The sequence below is a fragment of the Euprymna scolopes genome, chromosome 6 (assembly GCF_053919585.1).
Source record: "Euprymna scolopes isolate OS-2025 chromosome 6, ASM5391958v1, whole genome shotgun sequence".
NCBI classification, from domain to species: Eukaryota; Metazoa; Mollusca; class Cephalopoda; order Sepiida; family Sepiolidae; genus Euprymna; species Euprymna scolopes.
This window is the reverse complement of record NC_136487.1, coordinates 111,223,462-111,246,753: the sequence shown is the minus strand read 5'-3', so window position 1 is coordinate 111,246,753 and position 23,292 is coordinate 111,223,462. Positions and strand designations below refer to the sequence as shown.

General features: G+C 31.3%; 1 protein-coding gene across 1 annotated transcript in view; it reads right to left on the bottom strand.

Moving 5' to 3' along the window:
* The window catches only part of LOC145277869 (large ribosomal subunit protein mL39-like), a 55,886-nt gene that overhangs the window by 7,323 nt on the left and 25,271 nt on the right, over positions 1-23,292 (bottom strand). Inside the window, exons 2-8 of the mRNA XM_080129826.1 lie at positions 22,629-22,832; positions 19,533-19,672; positions 16,702-16,801; positions 13,434-13,495; positions 12,044-12,156; positions 3,102-3,249; positions 586-660 (exon numbers count right to left, since the gene is read on the bottom strand). Of these exons, the coding sequence (XP_079985952.1) occupies positions 586-660; positions 3,102-3,249; positions 12,044-12,156; positions 13,434-13,495; positions 16,702-16,801; positions 19,533-19,672; positions 22,629-22,832 (842 nt within the window). The remainder of the gene's footprint in view (positions 1-585; positions 661-3,101; positions 3,250-12,043; positions 12,157-13,433; positions 13,496-16,701; positions 16,802-19,532; positions 19,673-22,628; positions 22,833-23,292) is intronic.

Sequence of the window (23,292 nt, the reverse complement as noted above, 5' to 3'; positions counted from 1 at the left end):
TAATTTAGTAAACCTTGAAAAATCAAAGCACGATAACTAGAAGAATATTAGTTATTTCATTTAAGGTCTCTTATTTAAGAAAACAGCTTAGATTGGATTAAAAATAACTTGTAACCAAGTATGTTGGTCTATTGCAATTTGCAATAAATGAAAGTTGACTAGTCAGAATCAAAGTCAGACTTATCAGCTTAGATGTTTACAAGGTTTTCAAAGTTGAATGTGAATGTACAACTTTGAAAATCTAGTAAACATTTTAGGTGTGATATTTTTTTTTAATTGAATTTATCCATATTTGAATTAAGTGAATTACTTCTGGAAAATAATTTATTTTGACTAAAAGTCAAAGCATAAAAATGGCTTCACTATCAGACCTATAAAATTCTCAGGGTCTCTATCAGAATGATGTAGAAAAAAAAACAAAAAAAAAAAAAAACACACATTGCTATTCAATTTTGTAATACAAGTATTTTTTTTTTTAGATATACAAGTGTTTTGGGAAAATCTATCTAGAAGTTTAAATAAAATTCAAAAGAAAACAAGTTTAGTAAACTAAAATTAAGCCAAGTGAAAAAAAAAAATATTTACCCAAAACTGTTTTGGAAGTGCCACTCCCTGTATTCTTTGAAGTACGCCATACTCAGAGTTATAAATATGATGTACCTTAAAAAAGAAAAAAAAGATAAAAAATAGTAATATTTTCTTTGATAAATGATTAGCATTGCATTTCATAAAGAAATCATTTTTTTAGTGATTTGAATTAATTTTGCCTTCAAACTTGTCTTGGAAATTACTTAAAAAAACTAATTAAACATCTTAGTTTAATTTTTATGGATCTTTCTCACATGAATTTAACATAAAATTGAACCCCTATGATGGACTGATGTTACTCCAAATTCTGTAGATGGAGGCTAAACATCTGCCATGGATAAATTTGTGTTATATTTAAGCAGCAATCTAAAAAGAAACCACCATATAAAAATTTAACTCAAATGCTTTTTTTTTTTTTTTTCAAAGTAATTTCTTATGGATTTGAAGATACAATTTGTTTAAATCACTATAAAAAAAACAATCACTTTCTATATGAAATGGAGAAGACTGGGATAATTTATATTATGTGATGAATAAAAAATAAACAAAGTTAATACAGTGATCTAATAATTTCAATCATTTTTCAAGTGAATATAACTAAACTGATGATGACAATTTGAAGCTATAAGACATGGTCAGAGAAAAGGTTCTTTGCAATCAATTTTAGTTTTCTTAAAAAAAAAAAAAAAAAAAAAAAACAGTACAGCCAATGATCTTTTCAATTACACATGGTATTTCTCTGCAAATTATGCTAATCTTTGCGCCGCCAGATGGTAAAGCAATTCATTGCTTATTTAGGATTACACTAAAAAAAAAAAATAAATAAATAAAAAAAAAAAATATAGACAAAATTTTTATGATGTATTATGTACTCGTCACAGAACGAAAATATATTCCCAAAATGACGTAAATAGATCAAATACCTTTTTTTTCTTTTCTTTTTTTACAATTTTTGGTAGCCAGGGTTTAGAAATAAAGGGAGACAACTCAATTCGTACTATTGAGATCAAAATTAAATTTTGTATTAAATACAATTTAGTCTTAATCTCTAAAAATTGTAAAAAAATAAAAATTGTTCTATATAAAAATAAAATGCTTGAAACAATGCGATTTTTGAAATATGACATCTTCGTTCAGTGACGAGTATGTACAAAGATTTTTCTGTATTTTGTTTTTTTAATTAAGTGTAATTCTAAATAAACACTAGCAATTCTTGTACACAGTATAATGTAACTGTTTTTAGTACTGCAAATGTTCTTTGTAAATGAAAATTGCTGTTCACTGTTATGTTGGATGGTGAAGGTTCAAGATGTTGATGCTAATTTATGCACATTTCTTTCAAAATTCGAGACAAAGTCTTTTCAGACAGTGTTCATTCTGTCATGTTGCATGGCAGTAAGACATGGGCCTCAAACATTTGATTTGCAATAGCTTTGGTGTAACAATCGTGCATTGATCAGATAGAGGGGTAGTAGCAATAAAATAAAATATCCCAGAAATTGTGCTTCATCAGAATCTTAGTATTAGCAAGATTACAAATGCTTTACATGTTTGGCATCTTAGGTAACTACAGCGTGCCATCTTTTGCATCAACTCTATAATGCATATGGATATCCTAGGCAATAGGAAATGTGGTAGACCATGGTTTGAGTGGATCAGAACAGATATGGCTGTATGAAATTTGAATGATGTCAATCCTTTGGACTGTGCTGCACGAAGAGCAGGTGTAGGATGTTGCTTGGTATCGACCACCCTGGAGTCTGGGACACTTGAAACACCCCGGATATCAAAACCAGCTGTAGTGCATCACACAAATACAGTATGTCAAGCTCCTTTTTTGAAATGATATAGAATACTTTAAACCTTTGTTTGGTTTGACTAAACTTTCAAAACATAATATTTCACCCCTCAACAATGTATGAATCATTAATTTTTAAAGAGTTTAGTATCAAAGACAATATAAAAAGTAATTAATCAATATAGGTTAATATACAAAGTTTTAAATAAAAATTAGGAAAAAAAAAATCCAAAAATGCCAAACAGATTCTGAAATATAATAGTCAATACTAGGAAAAAAAACAAAAAAAAAAAACATTTTGGTCTGGAGAAAAAACTGAATGACATTAACTCCATTTACAAATGGTTGAAATGATCTACACGGTGCCTTCAATAAGTTTCCAGACTTTTTGTACAGGCATTTAAAATTGTCATGGACTTTGAAAATTCAATGTTATTGCTATATATCTTATGAGATGACCAATTTTTATGATTTCAGGTTCAAATGAACAGCTACAGCAGGAATTGGAATACACCCTAATAAAGCCTGATTGTCACAGCTGCTGAATTTAGAAAAATGATATGCAATAAAAATTTTGTTTTAAACTTGGAAAAATGCCACAGAAAGGTATGGAATGCTTCCGACTGCTTTTGGACCATCTTGCATAACATTAACTCCATTTAAAAACTGTTAGAATGATCTATATAAAAAAAGTTCTTTTTTCATTTTTACTCACTGCAGTGACACTGAATCTTCCTAAAAATGCCGTAGATGATATCATTGGTCCCCAGCTGATATCAATATGATCTCCCATTCTATAAACTCTTACAGTTGAGCCATTTGAAGACTGCGCTGCAATTTCTGGGATTTGTGCAATTTTGAATCTGAAAAGGTAATGCCAGAAATATGTATTAGTGGAAAGGGAAGAATGATTTTGTGATTTAATCTTTTACCAGCAAAAAGCAAATGACAAAAAAGAATAATTAACCACCATAATCAGCTTTCACACACACACAGACAATTAGAAATCTGTCAAACCATATTAAAAAGTAAACGTAAGTCAGGTTTTTTTGGGTTTTTTTTAGCTGGTTTTGTTTTTGCATTTAAAAATTGACTTTGGATTCAGAAGTTAGATTTTTCACAACCAAACTTTCTCACCTCTGTTAAAAGTCACATGCTTTTAATATTTACCATTTTAAAAAGATCTGAATGTGAGGTATACTAATAAAAAAGTATTTTTTCTTTTATAAATATAAAACATGATGACTTTTTGAAAATAACAAATGACACCAAGTTGATCTTTGAAAATTTCAATACTAAAACGTCTCCTAAATGTAAAACAAGCTCTTCTTTACAACATAAAAATCCTTTTGGAGTCATTTTATAGTGAAAAAAAAAAAATTTTGATGTCGTTTATTTCCTGTCCATACTATCAAAATTTATGGCATATTGTTTTTTTGTTTTTTTTTTGCATCTATAATTTTTATAATGAAAATCACTTGGAAAAAAGTTTTACAAACAATACTTCAATCATCTGCTACTGATTGATACTATTGGTTACTTTAATGTATATTAAATTACCCCTTAGTTTTACAGACAAACGCATGGTTATATGTATAGAGAGAGAACTATTAAAACAGAGTCAAACAATGCCAATACTTTAGTCACTTGTTGATGCTTGATTTTATTTGAATAATTCCCTCACTTTGTGTTACACTGTGTATATTGAAAGAGACAACCTGTATTATATTATAGACTAGCCTAGTTGCCCAGCAGTTTGGAGGTGTGTGTTGAGCAAGCAAAAAAAAAAAAACCCAAAAAAAACTTGGTAGTAGGCAGGCAGGCTCGAACCCATACCGTAAATGAGGAAAAAAATGTGGGGGGGAAAAAAAAAAAAAAAAAAAAGTTACGTCTTTGCTGTTGCTTCCATTGCCAAGCTGGAAGTGGCGAAGGGTTAAATTAAGGTAGTCAATTGAAGAGAGGATGACTTTCGAAAATATCAGTGAAAAAAGTGACCCCACCTTGTAGAAAAGTGGCCAGTTGAAGGTAAAGCAATAAATTTTTCGATATAAGTCGTCCGAAGTGTCAAAACGATACCAATCTTGTGAAACTGTCGCCTCTGTCGAAAGTTTTAGGCAGACATACAAACATACATACATACATTTAAAAAGTGAGATTTATATTGTAGATTATTTTATAGATATAATTTATTATAGAGACCATCTTTCTTTAAAAAGTCTATGATATTATTGGGCTGTTTTTTTTTTCAGCGCAGGGAGACAAGGAGGCATGAATTGTGGAAACCACGGCCTTCAAGAGTCTGATGTCATACCACCTAAACAATTTGCATTAATTAAAATTCACACTCCATTCATTCATCCAGCATGGCTGTAGCCAAGAATAAACTCACTACACGAGTTTGTAGTGTAATTCAAATCTTGTCGGTAGCTGAATACTTGATGCTTCGCCAGGGCTATCAAGGGTATTTTTTATTGTGACGCCATCACTAGATGAGGTGCCTACCATGGCTTAAGAGAGTCCCATCTACCCTCGAGAGAAGGATAGACTGCGCCAGTTTCTCAACCTGGTATTTTACCTCGTGCTACATATAACTAGCAATACACATGAAAAAATTGAAATAGCTTGAAATATTTCAATATTGGTATGCATAGAAAGAGCTTGATGAGCTAAGAAAGAATCTTTTTAAATTTTTAAAATCTGATTAAAATTAAGGAAGTTATGGCTATTTTTGTGCCTCACACGTTTGGATATTTTTCCCTCTTTAAGACCATATGCGTTTCGTCACATTTTTTACACTACTTTTTCAGTAAAAATGTCATATCTTTGTTAAAACAGAAGACTAAGAAATGAAATTTACTGTATAAGTGTATTTTTGTACAAGGAATCAGAATATGCAACTGAAAATCTCCCAAAGTTTATGGTTTCCAAATAATCTGTAGTAAATGTGCATAAATATGCAGCAATTCCTTAAAAATGCCATGTATCCATAAACAGAAAAGAAGTTGGAGAACTCAAAGTTAAATTGTAATGTGCTTTATGTACAAAAAACTTAAATCTAAACATAAGACCATTTAAAAATGAATATATTGCAATATTTCTTTGGTATTATTGTAGATTAACACCTTCTGTTTAACCCCACTCAACTCCTTCTGACCACCCCTCCAAAATGTGATTCTACCTTTTTAGGAAATTATGTATAAAATGCCATGAAAAACTTTAATGAAAGATAAACAAATTATTTTAGAATTGAATGTAAAATAATTTCCTAATATAGGTCATTCTAGCATCTTAGGGCAGTTAACTGTTTTTTTTTTTGTTTTTTTTTTTTAAGATGATTATGTGTAGTTTTAAGAGGGTTTCTATGCAATGAGAATAGTGGGAGGGTTGCCATTCGGACTTTGAATTAATTGTAGGGGCTAAGGAAAATTATGTGTGAACATACTGAAAACTTGACAGAGACAAAGCTAACAAAAACAATATTAGAGGGGGGAGCGGTTAGTTTCACAAAAATTTAATGTAAAATAATTCACCATTTCCTGGCCATTCTAGCATTTTAGGACAGTTAATCAATTTATTTTCATGTGTATTTTTCTTTAAGGAAGGATCTATTTTTTGTTTGTTTTAGATGCTTGTATGTGGCTTACAAAGGTATTTTATTGGGGGGGGGCTTGCCACTCGAACTTAGTGTTATTGTTAGGGTTAAAGAGTGTTTTAGGAATACGAACCGTTACTTCATTTTTGTTTTGTTGTCCTAACTGCAAAATGCCGTTTCCATTTCAAATAAATATTTTACAGATATATATATGTGTGTGTGTGTGTGTGTGTGTGTGTGTGTATTCGACAGGTAAATAAGTCAGAAAATGTTATATTTAGTTTTAATTTAATAAGAAACTGCGTTGCGAAATTTCAAAGAAAATTCCATAAATTTGTTGATTTCTATTTTCGAGGTTGAAGGTGTTAATTCCATAGGCCGTTTATACTACGCTGGAGCAGGTTGTAAAAATATCTTTCGCTTAATAAGTAGAAAAAAAAAAATAACGAAATAAAAAGCTTCCTAATTGTAGTTTGATGTGTTTTCTTTTAAAATTTCAAGAATATTGATATAGATTTTGAGGGTTTGTATTACTATACACAGATTCGAAAAAGTTGTCAAAAAACAAATATATAAAAAATAAATGTTATCAAAAGCAAGTTACTTTTCTACATAACTGGATAATTTTTTAGTGTTTTTATTTAATGTAACATGTTTATTCAGCTTGAAAACAGTGTTTACCGATGTTTTGGAAAATTTAAAATGGCGCCCGGCTCTTGAAACGGTAAGTTTGTGGAAAAGAGTTAAAAATAAAAAAAGTAGACAAAATACTGCTAGAAACTCGCTCAATATATGTTACCGTGACATGTGACATAGGCTGACATATATTCGGTGAGTTTTTAACAGTATTTTGTATAGTTTTTTTTATTTTTAACTCCTTTTCTCAAACTTACCGTGTCAAAGAGTCGGGCCGGGAACCATTTTTAATTTTCCAATACATTGGTAAACACTGTAGGTTTTTCGAGCTGAATAAACATGTTACATTAAATAAAAACACTAGAAAATTATCCAGTTAGGTAGAAAAGTAACTTATCTTGCCTTTGATAATATTTATTTGTTATATATTTGTTTTTTGACAACTTTTTCGAATCTATGTATAAACGAGATTTTGATACTTATTTTGATTTTGAAAAAAAACATTTGTGGCTGTTCGCAGTAAAACATTGTTTTAATTCGCTGTTCAAAACTAATTTAAAGAATAAAAGTGCATGCAATCTACAAAAGTTTATTTTATTTTTTTAACCATGTTTTTAAATTTGACGAGAAATGTGAGAAATTGCAACAGATTCAATGAATGTCCGCGTATTCAATCACCGCGAGCGGATATTTTGTCAACACGGTTTTTTAACAAATAAGAAATAATATTTTTATTATGTTTGAAACAACTTTAATAGTTTATTTTGGAAGTATATTCCATAAATAAAATAAAAAAACCCACTTTAAAAACAGAAATTACGTTTTTTTTTATATTTTATTCGCAGTTTTGTCTTAGGGGTGTCAAATTTGCAATGGCGATTTTCCCAAAGATTCTGACACTGCTACAGATTCATAATGCCGAATTGGTTGGGATTGTTATTATACATTCTGAAAACCGAATAGTTCTGAACTAATGTTATTCTGATAACAAAATAGCTCTAATTAAACATATAAGAACATTTATATTCATATTTTCATGTTTTTCTTAATTCGTTCTTGAATAAAAATTAAAGAACGCGTGTTGTTTATACACTGTGCTGTGCTATGGCTGATTCTACAGGCTGGAGCTGCTGCTGCTGCTGCTGCTAGTACTTCATTTGACCAAATTCGAGAAATAGCAACAATTTTTTTTTCGGGTAGGTCCTTTTAAATTATCAATTACCGCGGTCCTACTCAACATAAAATAATACATTTAATTGATAAAGATAGTAAAAAGATTGATTTACTTACTACTGGGTGTCCGAAGAATTTTTTTTTCAAAATGTTCAATACTAGTCATATTAAAGTCTTATTTTTAACACAACAAAAAAAGAAATGGTCAAAAATATTTCGGACACTTGACAGTATTAAGATTAACACCTCTACTGATTGGTTCCCAAATTTCATGACGAAATTCTTCATACAATCACGGTACGGACCTTTAGAAAACAGGGGGGGTCATTACAAAACCTTACCGAAAACGCCATTTTATGACGTTCACATTTTTATAACTTTATTTGCTTAAAACTCTTAAAATATATAATGTACATTCATATTTATTAATTCATTTGAAAGTATATTCATTTCCGAACAAAACAGTAGTAATTTGAAGACTTGAAGTGCTTTGGTTTAAAAAATATGGCTATTTTAGTAGAACTACCTTGAAATCTGTGATTATCCAAAGCGTTTTTTTCGTCCGTGTGTATTACTAATATAACACCTTGCCTTCCCAAATGGTCACCCATCTGGTACTAACCAGGCTCAATGTTTATTAACTTTGGTGATCTGGCGAGAACCGGTTTGTCAACATGATTGTGCCGTATATTATATATAAATCTATATACAGAAAAGGTAAAATATGTGTGTGTGTGTGTATGTTTCGCAAAAACTTTTGACAGAGGCCACGCATTTTCGCCAGATAGGTATCATTTTGAAGCTCAAACCTTCGATTGAAAAATATCGAAAAATTGGCTAAAAACATTAATTCCTTCACCCTCAACCAGACGCTTTTTTACTGGGAGGGTAGCAAAAAATCGTCCCTTCATGACAAGATAACGATATACGCATGTGCCAATGCTGGCATCCATTGAATTAGTTTAAATATTATAAAAACCGACCCAATTTTATGTTTGTTTGTTTAACCAGCATATTAACATTCTTTGGGTCATTTAATGCTGTATACAAGATTTAAATTTTTGATACTTTCAGAATCGATTTTCGCTGGGTATATTCGGCCAATGTTTTGATATAGCCTGTTATTTGATGGTTTTTATATTTTACGGTAAAGAGTTACTTGTTTTAAGAAATTTAGAATGGTTTTAGGATTTTCTTTATCAAATAGTTTTTTTAAGTTTGTGGCCTTGTAGTAGTGTTGACGCATTTGTGTGAGATCATAGCACAGTCAAGTAAAAAGTGTTTCACTGTGTAAGGTTCGTGACATGGTATACACTTGGAAGGTTCTTCATTTTTTAGTATGTGGAAGTGAGTTATGTATGTGTGTCCTATCTGGGTACGTGATAAAACTACTACTTCTTTACGTGATTTTCTGGTAGCTAGAAGGTTTTTTAAGTATAGGGGTAATTTGGAAGAGTTTGCTGTTTTGACAATTGCTCCAATTTTCTTGCAATTTCTTTGTGAAAAAAATGTTTATTGAAGGTTTGTAGTCCGTATATGGGACCTTTATGTCGCTTTGTTGGAGTTTTAAGGAATTTTTGGCCGCCATATCAGCTTTTTCATTTCCGCGGAAACTGTAGTGACTGGGAATCCAACAAAAAGAAAGTTTTGTGTTGCATGATAGAATGGATCTTTTGTACCGACCCAATTTTAGCGATCCTTTCTTAGCTCAGTTGGTTAAAGAACAGCATCATTATCTAAAAGGTTGCGAGTTTGAATCGATGTACGATATCTTTTTTGTTTTTCCGATTTTTTTAAGTTTTAACATCGTCCGCTTTTTTACACCTCGTTTTTTTTCGATTATTGAAACAGTTCGTTCTTTCTTTTTCCATCACGTACGCTGTTTTTTCAGATTTTCTAAAGTTTATCATCGTTTTTTTAAATTGTTTTGATTCACGCACCCCCCCCCCCAACATACCTCGATTTTTTTTTGTTTTTGTTTTCGCATGTCCGCTGTTTTTATTTAACATCATTTTTTTTTTAAATGTTGAAACAGCCCATTTTGTTTTGATTTACTTCCTCCCCATCACACACACCTTCAAAACATCCGGGCACCCCCGCTAGAAATATAAAAAATTCACACTAGCAAGCTTATTAAAAGAAGAACACGTGGTGATTTCTGCATGAATTACAAATTGGTGAAGCAGGTGAACTGAGGAATGTTGTGTGTACAGGAGAGGTTTCTCTTTGGTGATGGGCTGGCAACAACCAATCCGTCCAAGCAGTTGAATTGCCAAAAGACGCATTTGGTTGTCGTGGATATAGAGATGGTGAAGGAAGAACACAATTGCAACTGTGTTCTCCAATGATGGAAGAGGTATTCTGTGCCATTTATACTGGCTTCCACTTGGTCACTTTTTCTCAAATCTCACTCTTGGTCAGTTATTTTCAATTAATAATAAATTTTGATTTTTTCGTTTTGGATAATTTCAAAATCGGTAATTTGTAATTAATCGACGTCTTTATTCAGTTTTAAAAGACCCCTGTAGGAGCAGCTGCACGTGTAATTGAGAGGCATGGGTTGCACAATCTCCAACTACACCTCTCCTGAATTGGCACCATTTGAGTCCAGTGGCAAGGAAAAGTCCAGGATGACTAGAAACAATGCAGAGATAAGCAGAGAGCACATACAGCACTTGGAAGTCAGAAATAGTCACCCATTTGTTACTGACCAGGTTCAATGTTTCCTAACTTCGGTGATCCAGTGGGAACCAGTGTGTCAACATGATGAAGTGAAATGATAACCTCTATGTGAGCATAAAGGTAAAAACCTCTAGAGAGTAATTTTGAAGAGAAAGGACGTGAAACTAAAACAGGAAAACCGGATTTGACACATTTTGTGATGTACTATTCAACAACATTAATTCTGGATTCATTTTTAACTTTAAGAAAATAAAGAAAGAAAATGTACACACAAAACTTTTGGTTCTTATTTAGAACTAGCTAGCTGGCTGCCTGGCGTTGCCCGGTGGTACAGTACGCTTAAACATGATATTTTAATTTATGCAGATTGTATATGTATTATTATAGAATCAATTCTTTATTGATTATTATATGTTACGAGAAATAATTTGCCCGGTGGACTAATTCGCAAAAAAATAAAAATGATAATGTTGTTTATTCCGTCTGTGTTTGTTTACAATATCACAGCTGATATTTGAGCTTGACGATCTTAAAGTCTTTCTTCTGTTATCGATAAAAAAAAGAATATTCTTTACAAGAGAATATTTTTATCGATAAAAGAAAGACTATGTTTTAAGATCAGATATTTTCGATTTTCAATATTTATTGGATGAATTCCAGTACAAAACATATCTAATAATACTGCCAGACATATAAATTAGCTTTGTGTGAAATTTGAAAAAGATAGGCTCAGCCGTTTTGGAACGTATGAGCAAAGAACTCACACACACACACAAAGTGATTTTTATATAATATAGATTCAATAACAATACAGAAAAATCTTTATGATGTACAAACTCATCATGGAATAAAGATATTTTCCAAAAATGACATCAATTGATTAAGTTTTTTTTTTATTTTTTTTAACTAAGAAAATTAAAAGTTTTTACTTTTAACAATTAATAAGTTATAATTATTTTGCATACAAACAATATCTCAGTAGTAGAATTGAGTTGTTGCCTTTTAGTTTTAACACATTCTAAAACAACATGATGGCTCTTGGCTCAGTTGTTACAAAATTTCATTCCCTTAGTTAAAAAAAAACAAAAAAAAAAAAAACTACTTAGTCAATGCGATTTTTGGAATATGATATCTTCATTCTGTGATGGGTACGTACACCATAAAGATTTGTCTCTATATTTTGTTTTGTTTTTAATTTGAATTCTAAATACTTGTTTATTTAATAGATTCAAATAATTCCAATAATATACACAAACTTAAGATTTTATTACAGATGTATATGATGAACTTATAATGGAAAGAAACTTTGGGTCACAATTCAAGTCTTATTTGTATCAAGCAACGTCTGTGTAGCAACACCATGTCCATTATGAGAGCATCCAACAACACCGAGATGAAATTGGCATTTGTTTTTTTGTACATTATGCACATTACATTATGCAATAATACTTAAATTATTGCGAAGAAATCTGATATTTTATAAAAATTTCTTCAATAATTTAAGTAATAAACCGATTTTACAAAATCTCTAATTCATTGAATAAAAACAATCAAAAAAAATATTTGAAAATTACCTGTTGTCAGAAAACATTTTCAAGGCCAAATCAGCACTGATATCAAGAGGTTCAAAACGAAGATCTGTGTATTGTAATTTTGATCCAATGCGACTAAGGCAATTCAGTTCAGTCTGGAAATGAAAAAATTTGTGAAGTTAAATCTTGATGAATTATTGGTTTTGTGGATATTCTGTATTAGTTTAATCATTGTGATGAAAGAATACAAAGTGCCAGCACATATAGTATATGAATACGAGTCATTAATAAAAATAAGAAAAAAAGATTAATAGAAAGGAAAAAGGAAAGAAAAAATTGGAGAAAGGAATAAAAGATGAAAAAGGAGAGAAAGAAAAGAGAAATAAAAGGGAAAAAGAGAAAGGAAAGAAAAAAAACAACTTCCCAGTAAAAGAAGATTAATTATGAGATTACTGTCCTTGTTAAAGACACGTCTAGTGCATGCAAAAAACTCCAAACTGCTTTCTTTTAAAAACACCACCAAATTAATCGTGTGTGTGTTGAGTGATGTAAAGCTATCTGTTCAAATATTTCTGACCGCGAGCAAAAAAGATTACAATTAACTCAATAATTAGTTACCATCAGGTACAATTTGAAAATAAGTGATTTTCATGAAGTAAAAAATATAAGAGAAATTAAAGTCTTAATAATAAGGTCCAGAATTTCCGTATTACAAAACAAAAATAAAGAAAAATCTGTATGATGTATCCATGGTGAAATGATGATATATTCTAAAAATCACATAAATTCATCAAATAGTTTAATTTTTAAATAAGAAGATCAGTTTTTATGAGTAACAGAAGATCAGCTGTCTTGTCCACCATTTTGAAAACAATCTTAAAAAAAAAAAAAAAAAAAAAAAAAAAAAAAAGCAAAGAGATAACTCAATAATTCAAACTTGCGAGATTTATTTTGTAATATCAATGAATTCCCATTAATCCATTAAACATTATTTTCTTTATAAAAATAAAACTAGTTACTCAATTTATATAATTTTTGGAATATAATTTTTTTTGTTCTGTCATATGTATGTACGTCATACAGATTTTTCTTTATTTTTGTTTTATAATATAGGGGAATTCTGGACAAGAACCAATAGTAATAAATCGAGATTCGGTATCAGTGTCTGAATCCGAAACTATACTATTATTATCTTTTAATTCTCAACTCAGTTTACTATACTATTTCAGACTAATCTATTTTTCAGTACTCAAATTCAGGGAGAAGGGTAGTATCTGTTGGCATGATAGACTACCAAGCATTCAAGGAGGGGGTGGTGTAGTATCTGTTTGTTAGTCAGGATTACTTACTTCTTCCTTTGTCGAGCAGTGTAGCATGCTAGTAATAAGAATTGAACATAAAATTTTTTAAATTAAAAAAATATTTTTCTTACTTGATTTGGTTTCCATCTTGGTAAGTTTAAATGAGCATCATAAACGAAACTGCCACTTTTTACTGAAAATAAAATTATTTGAAACAAAACAATTACGAAATTATTAAAACTAAAGATCAATTCGACAAAAAAAAATTTGTATAAAATCTGAAAAATGTAAAGCTGAATGGGGAAAAGTAGATATACCAAAACAATATTAAATGAACTCATATGAATGAAGATGTTATGTTTTAAAAATATACAGAAAATGAGAAATGATATAAAGGTAGAGTAGAAAGAAAAAGGAAAAGGAAAAAAGGAAAAAGAAAAGAGAAAAGAAAAAGGAGAAAAAAAGAAAAAGGAGAAAAAAAAGAAAAAGGAGAAAAAAAAAGAAAAAGGAGAAAAAAAGGAGAAAAAAAAGGAGAAAAAAAAAGAAAAAGGAGAAAAAAAAAAGAAAAAGGAGAAAAAAAAAAGAAAAAGGAGAAAAAAAAGAAAAAGGAGAAAAAAAAGAAAAAAGAGAAAAGAAAAAGGAGAAAAAAAGGAAAAAGAAAAAAAAAACAAGAAAAAGGAGGGGAAAGAAAGTCAGATAAAAAAGAGAGTAAAATTTCTTTTAAAAATTAAAAAATAGTACGAAAAAATAGAAAAGAAAACAGAGCAAATAAAACAAAAAGAAAATGAAAAATATTTTTTTACTGTTTATTTGTTAACATAACCAAAACTGATAAAAGATGATACAAAGATAATTTTTGTGCCTATAAATTAGTAAGTGAAACAGAAAAAGTAGGAAGATGAAAGTATGGAGGCAATGAAAGTTTTTAAAAATTGTTTTGTATTTTGAAAAATTAGATGCGAAGATAGAGAAAAAAAAAAACACACTAAAAATGTTTTTTAATCAATTAAAAATATCTCAGGTCAAAAGAGACCCAATCTCCTGGACTATGTTATCACAAGAAGGAAGGATCTCAAAAATGCCAAGAACATAAGAGCTCTGTGAGGACCAGATTGCCAAACAAGACTGCCTAATCAAGACTACCTCCAAATTCTAAATAAAACCATAAAACCTTCCATAAAACCTGCGTACAGCAGGACGACAACAAAGCGTAGGAGAAGGCTAGACACATCAAAGCTTGAAGATAGAAGATGCCAAAATAGACAACTTGCAATCAACTCAGCATTGGAAGAAATCACCGATGATTCTGATTCACAAACATGGGACTCGCTAAGCAGGCCTGTATTCTCCACTGCATCAGAGGTACTTGGCTACACAAAGAAGCAGAATGCGGACTGGTTCAACAAGAATAACCAAGAAATTAGAGATGCAATAGATGAAAGAAACCACGCATTAAAATCAAAACTAGAGCAAACCAGGAGAAAGTGAAAAAAGTGAGGGCAGAAGTCCAGAAAAAGCTACGAGAAATGGAAAACATCTGGTGGCTGAAAAAGGCTGAAGATATGCAGAAGCAAGTGGAGGAAAAATATTCTGCAAGTTTCTTTAGGTCACTGAAGGAAGTGTATGGCCCCATAGCGCAAATGACTAATACCCTCTTATCAGAAGATAGAAACGCTACACTGATCCAACCAAAACAGTTAATTCAAAGATGGTAAGAGTATTTTGGCACCCTATTGAATGTAGAATCCAATACAAATGAGAAGATCTTAAGCCACGTAAGCACAGCAGATGGACCTGAATGACCCACCAACTCTTGGGGAAATAAGAGAAGCAATTAACAAAATTAAAATGAACACATCTACAAGAATTGACGGTATACCAGCTGAAGTATACAAGTTCGGCGGAGAACAACTCTAAGAAAACTTCACTAACTAATAGCAAAATGTTGGCAACAAGGAATGCTGCCACAAGAATTCAAAGATGGCATGATCATCCCAATCTATAAAAACAAATGTGACCACAAGGACTGCAGCAACTACTAAGGTATATCCTTGTCGACCATTGCCAAGAAAATAATGGCTAAAGTGGTGCAAGCTCGGCTAGCAAGACTGGCGGAAGGGTACTAACCAAATCACAGTGCTAGTTCAGGCGTGAAAGATCTACAATAGATATGATCTTCAGCCAATGGCAGTGGGAACTCTACATAGTCTTTGTAGACTTCCGCAAAGCCTTTGATATGGTTGACCAAAAAATGCTGTGGAAAGCTCTTGGATGCTCGGATCATTTCGTGGGAATTATCAAACAATTTCACGAAGGAACAAAACGGAGAGTTGTAGTAAGGAACCTAGAAAGCAAATTCTTGGAAGTAAATCACGGCACCAAACAAGGGTGCATACTGACCCCAATTCTTTATCCTATTTCTAACAACCATCCTAATGCTACTTCATCAAAACATCAAAGAAGGGGTCTTCATCCACACATGTTCCAACCGGAAACTGTTCAACCTGCCAAGACCAAGAAGGAGCTGATAACAGAACTGCTGTTCGCACACGACACTGCTCTGATAGCTCACAATCAAGCTCAGATGCAGAGGATAGTTGAGACCTTCTCTCAAACAGCCAGGAAGATTGGCCTACAAATCAACATAAGGAAGGCAGAAGGGACGTATCTGCCCTCACCAGATAACGACCCTCAAGAGCCTATAATAACAATCAACGGCGAGGTGCTAAAAGTTGTTGTAAACTTTGAATATCTTGGAAGCACTAAGCACTGACAAAGAAATAACCTGCCAAATCCAAAGCACACGTGCCTCCTTTGGTGAGCTAGAAAAGAGGATCTGGAAAAGGACCGATATCTGGCTAGACACAAAGTACAGAGTCTACAATGCCGTTGTCCTGCCAGCCTTGCTATAGTCAGCAGAGACATGATGATGCCTGGGAGAAGGGGTGTCTTTTGAATAACAGTTTTTCTTTCTCTTTGGGATAGAGTTTTTCAGTTTTGCAGTTGCGAACGAATGTGACAGACACTGGTCTAACAAACTGACATGGACCTCAGCAATCCAATTGGATTGCAAAAAAAAAATCATGTAGTAGATAAATCATAATAAAACGGAATTTAAAAGTAAATTATATTTTTATAAAATATTCAGTTCAATCATTCTTCTCAGCTAGTAAACACACACATCTGTGGAATCCAAACAATTTCTCTGACAAAACAGAGACATAATGTCAAAAGACATTTAACTCAAATTGTTCCAGACTAGAGATATCAATATAACAGTCTTGTGGATCTGAACTTCATAATGTGGGCGCAGAACAACTGGTCAGAATGAATGAGACACTCGTAGGCTTTGCCACAATATTGCAATACAACATGAAAATCAGTAAAAACTTGACTTACCACTTGTAGGTGGAAAACTACAAAGTTCAACTTGGTGTTCATCTTTAAAGGCAGTTTCCAATATATGGCCAAGAATAAATGAACAAGACCGCCAAAAAGTCTAGAATATTAATAGAAAAAAAAAAAAAAAAAAAAGGTTAACCAAAAACAAATAGACAGAATGTAATTTTTTTAAAGAATATAGTTATTATAAATGTTTTCATTCGATTTACTGATTGCAAACATTCAGTTGGAAGCGTTTCAAATTGCATATTAGAGATTAGTTTTGTTAAAAAAGAGAATCCTAGTGTAACTAAAATTGATTATTCTCAATCTTTTATACGAATTTGTTTTTGTTGGTTGCGTTTAACAGTCCATAAACACATAAAGGGTCATTTAAGACCAGGAACATTTTTAAAACCTATTTGATCGTAAAAAAATAGTTTATAGGGGATCCTATTTAAAAACACTATTTTCTCTTCCTCCTGTTATTATTTTCCAAAGTAAAATGTCACTTTCTTGAAAATTTTATTTTCTGAAGTAAAATGTTTCAAGTCAGTATCTTCAGACAGGAAAGGGAGAAAGAAAAATAGAGAGGGAGATGATTGTTGCTTTTGTTTTTGGCTTTGTAGAACATAATTCAATTTTGCAAAGAAATAAAACAAAACTTTAATATGTATGGTGTATTTGAGTCAGAAAGCTGGTATCTTCAGACAGCCTGGTCTGGGTCTTGACCTAATGTAATTGTAATAACTGATTAACATACATTGACTGGAGTCCTTATTTCTGCAAATTACATCACTTACAGAAGAAAATAGAAGTCAAACTAAACAATTTATTTAATATTTAAAATGTCTAAGTTCATTCAGAGACAAAAGCATAGTAAAAATGAGTACACCCTGGATGAGGATTGAACTCACAAACCGTTCCTAACATGTGCTAATCCACAGGGACAAGTATATATATAACATGTTTACACTACTAAATACAAAAAGCAATTTTTTCTTTTATTTTTCACCTTTAAAGTTGAATGTTAGTCAGCTAATGGCAACAGAAGAAAGAGAAAAGTACAAGACTTTTCATCAAGACTGCCTTTTCTTCCTTTTCACGAGTGAAAAAAAAAAAAAAATGTATATTATCAAATTTGTAAAATCACTAGAGATTTTTTTATGTAGTTTGTAGAAAAAAAGTTTTTAATCAGAAAAGTATGTGGAGAGGGAAGATCACCTTTATATACAAAATTTATCAGAACAAAATCTATTAATGCGACTTTAAGAATAAGCTCAACCATAGCATGCTGAAATATTGGTTCATGTCAGACCACGAAAAGTTAAGCAACAATGCACTTGGTCAGTGACTAAATGAGTAACTATTTGAAAAATTCAGATTCTGGAAGTCACTTCCGTATATACCATTAATCCATCTCCACACAAGCTAGGGGAGACTAGACCCTCAAGCTTTGATAAAACAATTAGTGAGAAGGAAAATTTTAAAATAACATCAATCCAGTTGCATAAATTTTTTAAAATAAGGATTGATAATTTGGATTATTCAAATTAGTGTTCTCCCCTTGGACATCATTTCGTTTCAGTCGACGTAACCTCTGACCATTTTTAGGTGCATTTTGTTAAATCTAGGAATCTGTACAGAATTACGAATGAAACCCGTTCTATTTGAAATTCATGTTCCTGAGTTTGACAAGATGCACGTGAAGGTGAGAGGTTACATCAGCCGAAACATTGTAAGAATTACATTCATAACAAGAACAGTAGTTCAAATAATCCAAACACCGATCCGTCTCAGCTTTTTTGCGGCAATTCTTCTCAATGTCTTAGATTTTCTACTTATCAGTTGACTAAAACACAAGAAATACAGTTAGAAATTGTGCACTTTTTGTCTCACTAGTAATTCTTCTTTCAGGGAGAATCCATCTTCTCTATCAAATTGAAGAATCAACAAATGCAATCAAAAGATTTTCTTATAATACTGGTGACTATGGAAAATAAAGTTTTCATGATTTTTTTTCTTTTTTCTTTTAAAAGTAAAATCTCCAGAAAGACAAATAATTCTTTCAAATGAACTTTGGGCAGAGGTAGGGAGTAAAAGTCATAAAGTACATTTTAATCTTTTCATTTGAAATTTAGGTGTTTGTTAAGATACAGTTGACAGATCGATATTATAAATACATGGTTTTAAGCCAAAACAACAGCACTTATTTGATTGTCATGTCGAAAATAGTAATCTTTCCAAAAATTACAAAATTTCATTGAGTAAAACAACTGCTATGGTGTTTTTAGTAGAAAAAAAAAGTTGGCCATTATTAAAGTGTCAAAAAGGGAGATAAGTATATCCCTCTGTATTTGCAATTTTCAAGATGTTCACATCTAGGGAGAATGCAATTTCCCCCAATTTTCTGTAAAAATTACTTTTAACTATAAATAATTTTCTACTCAATGAATTTTTATAAATTTTGGAAACATTACTACTTTCAACGTGACAAGTACTGTTGTTTTTGCTTAAAACAACATATTTAAAAAAAAAAAAAAATCAATCTGTCAACTGTCTTAACAAATACTGAAATTGGATACATTTAATAAGCAAATTTAATTGTAGATACAAAGATTAAGAAATTAATATATTTTTGAAATTTAATTAAAAATCAACAGTAGTGAACTTTTTTCAATAGACTAACCCATCTAAAGTAGAGAGTAGGATCTAGTGGTTTGCAAATTTTGAAAGGGTTGGAGTATTTTCAGTTAGGAATCAGATTTGTGTTTTTAAAATTGATTCGGACGTTGACGCTTGGATTTTTTCATCTAACTTCCCACCGCGGTTTTGGGGTTATTTTTTACCTCATTAACACTACTGCAATCTTCTTGTTTGAAATGCATAAATCGTAATTCACAATCCTCAGTCAATGGACGATGCATGTCCCACAGTTTTCCATTGACCAATGCTATTACGGATTGGGTCATCAACAATTCTTGGATGTCTGGAAATAAGAATGGATAAAAAAATAAATTTCTTTTTTGTGATTTAATGCAATCAGTTTTAAGATAAAATAAAAACAACAAAAGAAATTTACACACACACTATTTGCAGACAATGTTCCTAAATCCATACTTTTGAATTTATTTACTTTTAAAAAAGATGAAGCACCAAATTTTCAGATTATAATCTTTCGGAATTGAAAAAAAAATCTACTTGTTCAATTTTTAGGTAGAATTCAGTTGAACGTAAATGATCTTGCTCCAAAATTTTGACAAGGCGTTTGTAAATAGAATTTTGGGGCTAAAGTTCAGTCAAAAAAACAATTTGTTCAATTTAACTTTACAAAAAAAAAAAAATTTTGTTAAGCTAATTTTTTATCTGTCTGTTTGACATATTAGTTAGAGTGTTTACTAAAGTGTTAAGAGACCAGGGTGCAATCCAACAATGAATCCTACTAAATACTCAGAAAATTGATGCTCCCTTGCTTTATAAGGTAAAGTATCAAAGATAAGTGGAATAATTCTGAATAAGGAGTTGCACCCTCCCCTACATTTCAGTGTAGAATGAAAAGGAAGACTGATGGATCGCTTTACTTTTTATGCTTTAATCTAAATAACCTTGAGATTTAATATTTTAATATATGAAAATTTGCTAAAGATTTTAAAGTCAGAAAAATGTTTCTATTCAACAGTTTCAAATTCTTTTCAAATTTTGAAGGATTACAGTGATCAGTACTTTGCCCACTCTTGTTTATAATCGTCCTCAATGAACCTACATAAACCTGTAAAAATGATGTTCTGTGGGAAATTCTGTATACGGATGATATTATCAGTGCATTCAGAGCGACAGAAGTGAGTACAACATTTAACAGCAATGTTTAAAAGAGCTTGCTTCATGATTAATATGATAAAACACAAAGTATATGACGTCTAATGCTAAAGTGATGATATCTCTTCCACATGCAGCATCTGTGAGCTTGGAACCGACTCAAACTGCATCAAATGCAGAACATACAATAAGTGGTGTCACAAAACCATACCAGTGCTAGGTGTAGCAGATGCAACTTCATTTGCAACATCTGTCAAAATTTGACTCCCATCAAAAGAAAAACTGTTGCAAGTGTGAAAGAGCCAATAAATTCACCAGGTAACGCAATTGATTCCAATAGGAAAATGTACACATGTAAAAGACGATGTATATCTGCCAAATGAAGAGTCTCCAGACAACCGTCAATAATTTTACAAAATGCAGCAGGGATTCTAGTGTATGTGAAACATACAATATACATGTTCAACCTGTACTTTTGTATGGTTGTGGAATATGGTCAATGACGAAATATCAGGACAATCTTGGCTCAGCATATTGGATGAAGAAAACCCGTTGGTTTCACTTTACAGGACTCCAGGAGAAAGTATGGCATACAACAACATACAAAGGTATGGACATGTCGTCTGCTATTAGTTATCTAAAATGTTCCAAAGTATGTACCAAATTAATGTCAATGGCCCAAATCCACATATTAGGCTATTCAAGACATGGAGGTGATCTTGGCAAATGGCACAAGTAAAATAACAACAGACAGGAAAAATTGGAAATCATTCACAAAATGTTTAACTTCAAGCATGAGACAAGATGAAAAATGAAAATAATAATACAAACAAAAACCTATATTATTTATTTTGAAAATAAAGTGATCAGATATCATCTGTACGAGTTAATGTTCAAATGCAAGTTTTGTTCAATTATCAATTTAATAACCGAATGATAATATAATCATTAAATTTTCACAAAAATCCTATTTTAAAAACAATTATTTCATATCGGCATATATTAGACAAAAACTTGCAACACCTGTTCACCAATTAAGAAAATACAAATTACAATTTAAAATATAAACATGTATGGCACTTCCCCACAATGCAAACAAAAATTAATAAGATTCTAATTTGAGTGAAAATAAAAATGTGATTACATGCTCGAAGTGGGCTCATGTATTTTTAATGATACAAAAGACCTATTATTTGTGACCAGATTTTTTAACGAATTCATTCTCCAAAATGGAATTTGACTTGCAAGATCATAAATGGTCAAAGGATCTTTAAGATCTCTCTTTTATTCTTCATTGATCTCACTCTTTCACTATTACTCTAACGGGATGGGGGGGTCCGCTCCTTGGGGACAGGTTTTCATAATTATAAATGCATTTTCTAAATTTGCTTAACCACAATTCCTTTTTGTATCATTGCTATCAAAATTTTAAACACAGGGAAGTGTCTTTTGGCAGTCAATCATCAACATCCCCATCTCATCCTCCCATTCACGGTGATATGTGGTTCTTCTATGTATTCGGTCTCTGATTTCGTTAGTTTGGGTAACAATATTATCAGTTGGCACATTTTAAAAACTTGCTTATTCTTTGTACACATAAATGATTAATTCGATGTTTAATTTGGTCTACCATATTTCCTGTTTGTAAAGTTGTTTTAATATCAACTCTTTACAGCCTAAAGTTAACATTTGCTTTGTGGCCTATGCCAGGCAGATAGCCCAACCACTCTTATGACCAACAACACGCCTTGATAAATGCCATTGCTTTTTATCAAACAATTCTTATTTATCAATTTCTTGGAAAAAGTGAAATTAACAAGACTATCTTCATTATCAAATTTTCTGCTTTTCCAATTGAAAGTGAGATAACCAACATGTTCTCTTATCAGGTCCCATCAATTCTGGTGATCAATTTGAAAGTAAGGTTTTTTTCACCTCCAAATCCAGTGCAAGTTGGCCTTAACTCAATCTGACAATACCGTCACAAGAGTATCTGACTGGCATGTTAGCATGAACAATAAAAACAAAAAATAAAAAATAAAACAAAGAAACTTTTCGTTACAAAGCCAGTCACAACACAAGAAAAAGAATAAAATAAATTTAAGAAAAAGAAAAGGTTAAATACTAACGCATAGCACAGTTGAATGGTGTAGACAAACCCTTATTCATAACCAACGTGCAGGGCTCTGGAGGCCCCACATGCTCCACTTGAATCTTTTCAATTCTTTTTATAAGTGAAAATTGTCTTTTTTTCTCCTCTTCAAATATTGCATTTCTCTTCTTTCTGATTTCCACATTACTCACTAACAAAGGAGAACTTGTGCTGAGACAAACTGAAAAATACAACCAGAATAGAAAGATCAAATCAACCTTTTTTCAAGGATTATAATACATTTAAGAGATAAAAACAAAAGAAAGCAAAATTTTAAATTAATTTACCAGAGTAAGGACTTTTTGCAGGAGTCAGTTTCAGAATTTTTTTTTTTCTTTTTTGAAAAACTAACTTTATAATTTAAAATCAATTTTTTTCTTCTGATAACGCCCTCCCTCTGGAATCAGAAATCAAGAATTTTTATAGAAAGTGGAATTATTTTTTTCTTTTTGTAAATTATCTATGGATTGAAATTTTTTGTTTTTTTTCCAGGTGAAGTGTCAAAATTTGGAATTAGTAGTTTTTCTATGAAATGGTATTAGGGTTATTTTTTTTTTGGGGGGGGGGGTTGTTTTTATACAAATCTGAAATTAGGAGTCACAAGTTTCAGGAAACTTTGCACCTCTGCTATCCATAATATT